At 43.1% G+C, this 10,386-nt stretch overlaps 1 protein-coding gene across 3 annotated transcripts; it reads left to right on the top strand.

The window, feature by feature from the left end:
- Positions 1-589: 589 nt before the first annotated feature.
- On the top strand, positions 590-9,347 carry topbp1 (DNA topoisomerase II binding protein 1). Of its 3 annotated transcripts, none has more exons than XM_029145715.2 (28): positions 590-787; positions 986-1,076; positions 1,158-1,292; positions 1,385-1,528; positions 1,607-1,788; positions 1,957-2,150; positions 2,268-2,444; positions 2,544-2,710; positions 2,839-3,002; positions 3,113-3,357; positions 3,439-3,776; positions 3,872-4,044; positions 4,491-4,702; positions 4,797-5,113; positions 5,202-5,387; positions 5,517-5,632; positions 5,723-5,846; positions 6,221-6,379; positions 6,492-6,582; positions 6,678-6,879; positions 6,961-7,190; positions 7,282-7,403; positions 7,709-7,802; positions 8,165-8,328; positions 8,457-8,585; positions 8,673-8,762; positions 8,886-9,047; positions 9,145-9,347. In XM_029145715.2, the coding sequence occupies exons 2-28, from the start codon at positions 993-995 to the stop codon at positions 9,271-9,273; spliced, it is 4,530 nt and encodes a 1,509-aa protein (XP_029001548.1). In that variant the 5' UTR covers positions 590-787; positions 986-992; the 3' UTR covers positions 9,274-9,347. The 3 variants fall into 3 exon arrangements, with proteins under 3 accessions (XP_029001548.1, XP_029001547.1, XP_029001546.1); XM_029145714.2 differs by having other exon boundaries at positions 7,706-7,802; XM_029145713.2 differs by having other exon boundaries at positions 8,673-9,047.
- Positions 9,348-10,386: the final 1,039 nt, after the last annotated feature.

Below are 10,386 nucleotides of genomic sequence, written 5' to 3'. Positions count from 1 at the left end.
CTGCATTTGTCTAACAGGTTTCATCAGTGAATGGTTTTATTCACTCATTAAAAGTTAAAAATGTGTTGGCAAGTGAAGTAATCAATTATTAGCCTTGCAGCTTGACTTAAAATGTCTTTAGATGGCACCGAATGTTTTTGAAGGCTAATAAAGAATTTAGATTTATCTTCGACTCAAATAGTAGGATTAATGCTTTATACTGATTAAAAAAAAATGTCTTTTAATTAGATTCAACTGGAATATATAATTTAATAATTATGCCGCCTATTATTGTTTATTTTTAGCATAAACATGTACATAAACATATACATTTGGCCCCGTACATTTTTACTAAGGATTAACTGTCCGTTGTGGAACATTTGAATATTGTAATGTGATTCCACACGGTCGAACCTTTGTGAAACACCGGAAGTTACGCCAAAGGCGCGAATAATATCAAAAGAGTAAACATTTTATTTCGCTAAGCTGTTATCCCTAAGTCAATATACGATGTAAATAGTTTTCCACACTTTTGAAATATCAAGCTCAAATAAAAAACATGCAAATAGTAATTTTCATGCTTTAAATTATTGACCATTTTACACTCTTGTCTATTGTACAGTTCAACCAGGACGCGCTGAAAAAGTAACACTTGCGTTTATGCTTGGAGATATGTTGCTCTAGTTCGACTAGCATGTTGCTGACATGTCGTAATAACGTTAGGATAGTTTCCATTGACTTGTCGTTTGCCTGGTGTCAAAATAAAGACACGGACTGCAAATTCACTGACGGAGAGCTTCACTAGGAGGTAAGTCGGGCTGCATTGGCCATCACTCAAGCTAACATTCGCACAAATAACAAGCTGCTGGGTGGATGGCATATAAATAACACAACGCCCGTTTAGCCTTTACTCTCTGAAACGTCCACTTATTAACGTACAGTCGTAGCATAATTTATCTCACAATTGTTCAACACAGGGCTCCAGCTAATGCTGATCTCTCTGCAGGTTGGCCATGTCCAAAGACAAGGAAGGATATATTGTTAAGTTTGTGAAAAGTAAAGGACATCAAGCGGAGTATGTCCTCAAGGCTTATGAGGTAGCTTTTTGGTTTATCTGAATCGGTGTTTACGTTTCCCCCGTTGTACTGTTGTGCTTAGCACTGTTGTGTTTTACACAGGCCATTTTGGAGCTGCAGTCTGAGAAATACGTGAACGATATCAACGAGGATGCAGTTTTACAAATGCACCAGAAAGACAAGTCTTTGTTTGTGTTCAGCAGTTTTACCTCTACAGCTTTTCTGCACTGCAAAAAGGTTTGTGCCGTGCTTGACTAATGTGAAACTAGTAAAACATTAACATGAATGCCACCTGATCTCCCTTTCACCCTTTGTTTTGTGCCATGTAGCTCGGCTGCCGAGTGGTGAGTCCACTGGTGGTGTTGTACTGCCTGCAGCAGCAGCGCTGTGTCCCCAGAGCAGAGAAACCTGTTTATAACATGGCCATGGCTGACATCACTATATCCTGCACCAGCCTGGACAAGGCAACACGGGTTAGTTTGTAGACTTGTTAGTCCATGACATAGTTGTATACTGTAAGTCTATCTTAATGTTTTGCTGTCTCTCTCTAGACGGAGGTCATGGATCTAGTGCAACTCATGGGTGGACGGGTGTATCTTGACCTCAATGTGTCTGTCACACACCTGATAGCTGGAGAAGTGGGCAGCAAGAAATATTTGGTAGCTGCGAGTCTGGGTAAACCCATCCTGCTACCTGCATGGGTCAAAGCTTGCTGGGAGAAATCTCAGGAGAGGTACACACTTGTTTACATTTATGTATGTTTTATATAGAAGGTCACAGATTCTGGTTCTTTTCCTTCTAAATCTGCATTGTTTGTTCATATTGTTTACAAAAATGTGCATATTATTAACAAATCAATACCAGTTGTAATTGTTAAAATGCCTCTTTGTGTCTCCTTCAGCCTTTTCAAGTGTACAGATTTACCCCTTGAAGACTATCTGTGTCCTATCCTGCGTGGCTGCACGGTCTGCGTGACTGGTCTCTCCAGTGCAGAGCGCAAAGAAGTGCAGCGGCTTTGTGAGCAGCATGGCGCCAGTTACACAGGCCAACTCAAAATGAATGAGTGCACACACCTCATTGTCAGTGAACCAACAGGTGAGGCACAAGCAGTTTTAACCTGTTCATCATCAGAACTCTTGCCATTCTTGGTTAATTATTAGTATTGATTCACCTCTGTAGAACAGTTTTTGCTGAATTTTTGTTTGGTTGCAGGTCAGAAGTACGAGTGTGCTCGGAAGTGGAATGTGTATTGCGTGACACTACACTGGCTATTTGACAGCATAGAAAAGGGCTTTTGTCAAGATGAAAGCAGGTACAAAGTGGAGTCCAATGCATCAAAAACCACTCGACCAAATACTTCTACGCCCACTGGCACCACCAAGAAGGAGGGTGAGCCACAGAAAGTTTTTTGCAATATTAAATACTATTTTAATGTTAATCATGTTTACCCATTGTTTCTTCTTGAAATATTTTTGTCTACTCATCCAGAGGGTTTATCTCTGTTGGGCTTGAGCCACATTTCTGTCAATGCCAGCATGACAATAAATGATACAGCCCTCACTAATGGCACTATAAGCCGCCTGGAAGGCCCAGACCCTGTAGATAATCTTGACCTCACTGTCTGCCCAACTGATGATTTACTTGATGGATGCAAAGTAAGTCGAATGATATTTTCTCTTGTGTTGTTATTGCTTGTTATTGGTTTATAATTTATAAGTAAACATCATCTTTACAGTAGTAAGGCAGTCAGTGAGTCATGTTTCATGTGTTAAATGTTGGGCAGCTTTATCTGTGTGGCCTGCCAGAGAAGAAACTGGACAAACTGCGTCGGCTTGTGAACACTGCAGGAGGTCTGCGATTTAACCAGCCTAGTGAAGAACTAACACATGTAGTGATGGGGGAGTTGGACCAAGGTCTCAAGACGTTTTTCTCCAAAGCAGCTCACAGGTCTGAACTCCACAAATTACTGTCTTCATAATATTGACTGCCTTACTTATGGCATGTCTAGCTGGTTAAAATGCCTTCAGGTGCTAATTATGATATGTCTGTGTCCGCAGGCCCCACTTTGTAACAGTGCAGTGGCTGCTGGATAGTTTCTCCAAAGGCAGTCTGCTTCCCGAAGCCGACTATCTCCACCCTGACTGTCTGCCTCCTGCTGCAGCTGTGGTATCTGTGCCAACACATAAGACTTCTGCCTCCAGACTTTCAGCTGGTCCTCCTGTGGCCAGTCCAAGCACACCGAGGCAAAACAGAGCAGATGAGTATCTGCTGTCACAGTACATGGATGATGACCCTACAGTAGGTTAGTAGTAGATGGTGACAGATTATGTGACCACTGATAGCTGGCCAGTGTTGATATATGAAATTTGTGTTTCATCTCCAGTTGAGATCCCACCACCACCTTTTGAGGGCAACAGCAGGACATCCATCAGTTTAGCTCCAGAGCCTGAGCTTGAACTTTGTGAACCAAAGCACATCAGAGGAGCAGAGATGGACTCAACCATACAGGATGCTGATGAAGGGGGTTTATTTGCAGGGAAACGTTTTCTCCTTGTGGGCTTTGGTACAGAAGCAGAAGCTCAGCTGTCTCAGCTAGTGACTGAAAGTGGAGGCAAGCTATTGACTGGCCGCACACGAGTTGTGGCGGACTATGCTGTGGTCCCACTGCTGGGCTGCTCTGTGGAGGCCACAGTGGATGAGGTGGTGACTGATACCTGGCTGGTAAGAACACACACACACACACGCTGGTTTCTTGTGAGATATGTATGAACCTGATGCCTGAGTTTAATACCTGACCTCACTCTGTTCATTTTCAGGCTATGTGCATAGAGAAGGAGAGTGTTTTGCACCTGCCCTCCAACCCTTTGTTCACCCCGGTTCCTGTGATAGATGGACGATTTCCTCTCAAGGATTGTGTTCTCTCTGTCAGCCAGTTCACCGGATCAGAGAGGGAGTCTTTGGTGGAGTTGGCCAAGCACCTCGGAGCAACGTATGACTTTTTTGTCAGATACACAAACTTTTTTTTCCTCTATACAGTAGCATCAAAAGAAACTACAGTTTTTTTGGCATTTAATCTTGCATATGGTAAAAAGACGCCAAAGGAAATTGCATTTACAATACTAAGGTTATAAAAGTGGTCCTTGTTATGCTTTGTTTAGAAAATGGGGAATCAGATGCTTTAACATTCACTGTTTGAATAAAACATTGTAGAAATAGTGTATATCATCAATTTGTGCTATATTAGTTGTTTTCATGACAAGATGGCCAAAAGTAAATTGAAGTTACTTTAGCTGTAGATGTTTTGAGCTGCTGTTTATCACCACATTGAATACTTCTAGATAAAGTCACTAACTAGGAATTTATGGCAATAATTCAGTCTTGCCTGCTCACTGAACTACTTCTTTATATGCATTTCTTCATGTTTCTCTCCTGCAGTGTTCAGGATTACTTTGTTCGCCTAGCCAACCAGAAAAAAGGCATGCTGGCCAGCACTCATTTAGTGCTGCAGAGCCCTGAAGGCACAAAGTACCAGGCAGCTAAGAAATGGGGGCTGCCTGCTGTCACTATGTACTGGATACTGGAGTCAGCTCGAATCGGCAAAAGGGCTGATGAGGAGCGATTTTTAGTTGACAGACCACCATCACCAGGTTAGAATGACCTTTTGCCACATCTGGCAATGAACACTGAATTTGTTTAGGGAGAATAAATGTATTTTTTTTCTTTCATGCTGTAATGTTTCAGACCGAGATGAAGAGAGCTTTGTTGGTGGTTCCCAGAAACCAATCGTTCCTCCTCCAGCTCGTTCATCTCCAGAGATTCCTTTGCTAGGTGTTCAGAGTGGTAAGGCTGTCACACCACTGGATTTAGGACGCTTTCAGAGCAAAGTCTTCCAGTCTGTGTTGGACAAAATGAAGCCCAGAGAAGACGTAAACACACCAAAACAAAACCAGCAGGGTGGTAGAAGGAATCCACTTCAAAAGGAGGCCTCGCTGCAGCTGGATACTCCTTCTCGTTTTCTCAGCAGAGACCAGCTCTTCAGGCCCTCCTTTAATGTCAAGGTAGAAAGTCACTCAGCAGCAACAGAATCTACTGCTGGAGCAATAATAGCATTTGATTCACATTTTTTGGCTTTTTTCTTACAATTAGGATGCACTAGGGGCTTTGGAGACTCCAGGTGGGAGATCCAAGCCCGAAGAGATGGAGGGGACTCCACTGACGGACATTGTCAACAGAAACATGAAGGTGGCTCTGGCTAACAGCACCTGCACTAATATCTCCGACATGCAAGCAATGTTTGCAAGCCCCCAGCTAACGAAGACAACTGACAGGGAGGTAAATACAAATGCAAAAGTGTTAAGAGCCAATTCTACAGTTTTTAGTTGAGCCTATAATTTGTCACTTGTCATATTGTACCTAGGCAATTCATAGTTACATACATGTCATGTTAATCTTGTTTGTAAGGTTCCAGTAAAAGAAACTGGTCCCCTAACTGGAGTTGTGATCTGTGTGGGAAAGAAACTGAGCAAAATGCAGAGTGAACTAAATGCAATCGCTGCATCTCTGGGAGCTGATTTCAGGTATTGAACAACTTGTTGCATGCTCCTTATTATCCTCATAAAATATAGATACTGACAGGACAAACATTTGTTTGTTTACTTGGTTTTCAGATGGGCTTGTGATGACACGGTGACACACTACATCTACCAGGGCCGTGTGGGGGACAACACACGGGAGTACAAAGGAGTGAAGGAGAGAGGACTGCATGTGGTCTCCCAGTACTGGCTACAGGCTGTGAGCTTCCCAGCAGCATATATAGATTTAAAAGAGATTGTTAGAATTTATAGAGTTCATTATGAATAACACAATTCTCAATAGTAGAATATTAAAGGAATCCGTTTTGTTTTAATTGTGAATCAGATGAAATGTATTTATAGCTTGTGGCCAAGAAAATTAACTGAAACATTAAACCCATAACCCCAGAGGAACAAATCAGGACCAGGATACCAAAATACATAAACCAATAGGGTTATAATTATCAAATCAGTGAGATCAGAATATTTAATCTAAATGTTTAATGCTAATTATATAGACAGATGGGACTCATCGCATTTTAATACAGCTGTTGTGTATGTGTGGTAACAAGCTGAAGGTTCTCTCCTACACAGTGTGCTGAGGAGCAGAGACATGTCCCAGAGTCTCTGTATCCTTTTACTTACAATCCGAAAATGAGCCTAAACCTCAGCCAGATGCCCAGCAGCTCTCAGAGGTCTCCACCTTTTACACGAACACAACTGAAAGATCTCACCGAGGCAAAGGACCACACGGTAGGCCTACAAATGTCATATTAACTTTGTGTGTTGAAAAGGTCCAGTTTTGGGGGAATTTCCCATTGTCTGCTTGTTTTAACAATCCCCCTTTTATCAACCTGTCCATCAGGCTGAACACAGGGTCACGGACGATGCTACAAGCCTACGTCGTGTGAGTGATGGAAGTGTCGAACAGGACGACACAAATGCAGAGAGTGCAGGTTAGGTGTCCTTTTTCCAGCTGCGTCATTTAATCCCACATGTAATTCACATGCCCAGTAAATATAGAGATGTAATTGTTTTCTTTTGTGTACAGATATTTCAGAGACTCTGGAAATGAGAGAGAACCTGCAAAGGCAGCTCCAGGAGATTATGTCAGCCACTAAACTGACGTCAGGAAGGCGTACCTCCGTCAGACTTACCAGAATGGGATCAGGAGGCGCAGATTCACGACCCAACACACCTGACGGGAGTCGGGTTGGACGCACTGGGAGCAGACGTACTCTGGAAGCTCTAAGGTAACTTGTAATGCATTAGAATAGACAATACAACCAACTAATAACTACTGCAGTTCCAGTCTCACTGTCAGTGCATTTCAGGGTTTCCAGAGAAGCAGCTATGGACATAAACACAGAACCATCCCAGAGTGAACAGATAGTTTGGGATGACCCTACAGCCCGGGAGGAGCGAGCCAAGCTGGCTGACAATTTACAGTGGCCAGGCAGTCCCTCACAGCATTCGCAGTCCCTCGCACCTCCAGCTGCTCCCCCTGCGGAAACTATTCCTTCATTCAGAGACTCCATGACTGACTCTGAGCTGGTAGAGATGGGTGAGAGATCTGATGACGAGATCCTGATGAAGTATTACTTAAAACCATGCATGCGACTTTAAATTATTGTGTTATCTGTGTCTTCCTCCAGCTGCTTGTGATGTTATAGATCAGCATATAGGCCTGAAGGTCACAACATCAAGGAAGTTGGAAAATAACGTCCCTACACCTGAAGCTCCAAGCATTGACCTCCCAGTTGTGCCGGAGCCACAGGTGGAGATTAATAGCAATGCTGATGTACTTATGCATGACGCACATCTGTGTTTCAGGGACTCTTTATAGATGCAAATGTGATTAGTTTTTTTTTTTTTTTTTTTGCCTCTATTGCTGCTAAAAGGTTAAGTTGTGCCAGGGATTTAGGTGTTAATTAGCAAATCAGTCTCTGTCTATAAATGGCCTCTGTCTAGCGCTTCTTACTGTGCAATCACCTGTTTATGCGTGGAAAAGCAGGTAGATTTTCTGCAGTGCCTTTTGATACGAGCTACTTGTGCTGAAATGTTGATTGTTTCTCTCAGCAGGAGAGAGAGGAAGAGAAGCCGCCACCCAGATTCCAGCTGTCCTCACTCACCCCTCAGGAACGCATTGATTACAGTCACCTCATCGAGGAGCTTGGTGAGTTTCTCGCCTAATTAATGCTCTTAGAGCATTTCATCATCGCAGGCCTGAAATCAGAGGAGCTGCTCCCCGGTGAGAAAAAGGGATCTGACTCTGCAGCCTAAACTTCCTCCTGCAGGTCTCAGCAATGAGAGTATATTATGTTATATTTTAGAGAACTGTACATCTACAAAGCACATTTGTTACTCTGAATGTAAAATTTTGTTTGTTTTTACCAAAAAAGGGGAGACCAACTTACATTTAGTCAGCACATAGCTATTAGAATGAATAAATGAATTCATAGTGGACTCATTCGTGGGGCATTTTGTTGTCCCTTACCATTTCTATAGCCTTTGCCTTTGTTTTGTGTTGCCTTGTAGGTGGTGTAGTTCTAGACAAGCAGTCCTTTGATCCCAGCTGCTCCCACATCATCGTGGGGACGCCACTACGCAATGAAAAGTATCTGGCAGCAATGGCTGCTGGCAAATGGATCTTGCATCGCTCCTATCTGGAAGCCTGCAGATCTGTGGGCCACTTCATCCAGGTTGGGATCTGAGCGTTGCTTTTCATGTTTCTTATAGCATTGACTTGGGATATTTACAGCTTCCTCACTTCTTACGATTTTGAAAGCACAAATGGGGTTAAAGATCTCTGTGTTGGTTTGTGTCCCAGGAGGATCAGTATGAGTGGGGATGTAGCTCCATCCTGGATGCTCTGCCCTCCATCACCACCCAGCAGAGGAGGCTGGCATCAGCAGCCATGCGCTGGAGGAAAGCTCTGCAGGGACAGTCTGAAGATGGGGTATATAATAATTATATAATTATACACCTAAACACTTCTCAATCAAAGTGTTACTTGGAATCGTTTGCCTAATAATGTGTTTTTCAGGGTGCATTCAGCGGGTGGACAGTGATGCTGAACATTGACCAAAGCAGAGAATCAGGCTTCAGGCGGCTGCTGCAGTCTGGAGGAGCGAAGGTTACTGCTTCTTTACTGCTACATTGGGTTCATGTTATCTGTCCGTCCTCATCAGCACCCGTTCTCCTACATTACCATTATAACCCTCTCTTCTTGGTGATGACTTTTTGTTTTCTTCTCCAGGTCCTGCCCAGTCCCACCCCGTCCCTTTACAAAGAGGCCACGCACCTCTTTGCAGACTTCAATCGGCTGAAACCTGGAGACTTCAGAGTCGACGTATCGGAAGCTACATCACAGGGAGTGACGTGCTTGAAACCAGAGTACATCGCTGACTACCTCATGCAGGTTAGTGGGGCTCTTCGTGTGGAGGAAGATGACTGTTTTCGACTAATAAAACTCCAAATTTAGAAGCTTTAGTTCATTCGGTCTTTCTTTCCTCCAGGACCCGACTCCACCTGTTGATCTGTACCTCCTGAGTGAAGCTCCTGCTGGTGAAACTCCAGGCACGCCATCTCGTAAACGGAAAGCAGCAGCTGACGCCTCCAGACTCAAAAAGTCGCGTCTAAACTGAACTCTTACTCATAAACATTCTCATCTTTGAAATTTAGATTTTTTTATGTATTAAATAAAATAAATGTAACTGTGCCTTTGTTGCTGTGACATTTCTACGCAAGAGCACTGCAGTTGTTCCTGGCACTGAGAGACTGGTTGTGATTGATGACTGTGAAGGTCTGCAGAAACTGTCGAGTCACGTTTTGTAATTGGGTGCAATGACATCCAGTGACCTGTGGAGGGCAGTAAAATACTGACTCAGAGCGGATGCAGATGATTTTAACCAGAAACTCAGTCTATAGTGTGGTTTCATTGAAGTCCCTGACTCTGAGGTGAGGGCGTATCACCCTTAAAATGCTCCTCATTAACAGATTTAAAGCTTGAGCTTGTGTCATACCATTGTGCTCTTCCCCACCCAGGTATTATGAGATTCCTGTATCAACCAGTAAACTCTGAGGTGTTAACAGCAGGTTTTGTTTGGCCGCTGTTGCTTCAGTAGAGCGATGTGCTGCTTCATACCCTGGTGCCAGCCGAGGCTGCTGCTCCCATATGGACAGATAAGTGGCTTAACCTCAGAATACGTGGAGCAGCTGACGCCCTCCACAGATCCAGGGCTGAGCTGCTGATTCATGTTCCTGCAACAAGGACGAGAGTAGCTTAAGGTCACGTTGACATTTGCACAAAATGAATATGAGTGTCTAATAATTTATTCACTCGGACGTGGTGCCAGACCCATTATTTGATTAAAAGTCCTTTAAAATTAAGACATACTGTGAGCTGTGACCATTGATCTGGGTAAAAACACACAAACCTTACAATAAAGGCGCCTTCTAATATTCTAATTGACTAATTATGTTGACGTGTGATTGAATATAGGCCTAATGTGCCTCTTTTAGATATAAGTAAAATATTAAGTAGTTTTATATGAAAAACGTTTCTGTTATTTGACAGCAACCTGCTTAATTTATTTGATCATGAAGCAAAAATAATGCTGAAATAAAATGACTATGGATCAACCAAAAAGCGTGAGTCTTATTCTGCTCTAAACATTAGTCGTTCAGACTTCTGCGGTCCAATTAAGGCAGCATCAAAGACTGTAGGGATGACATTTAAATGACGCTGTTGTCCATCA

The sequence above is a fragment of the Betta splendens genome, chromosome 4 (genome assembly GCF_900634795.4).
Source record: "Betta splendens chromosome 4, fBetSpl5.4, whole genome shotgun sequence".
In the NCBI taxonomy this organism is placed as follows: Eukaryota; Metazoa; Chordata; class Actinopteri; order Anabantiformes; family Osphronemidae; genus Betta; species Betta splendens.
This window is presented reverse-complemented; position numbering and strand designations above follow the sequence as displayed.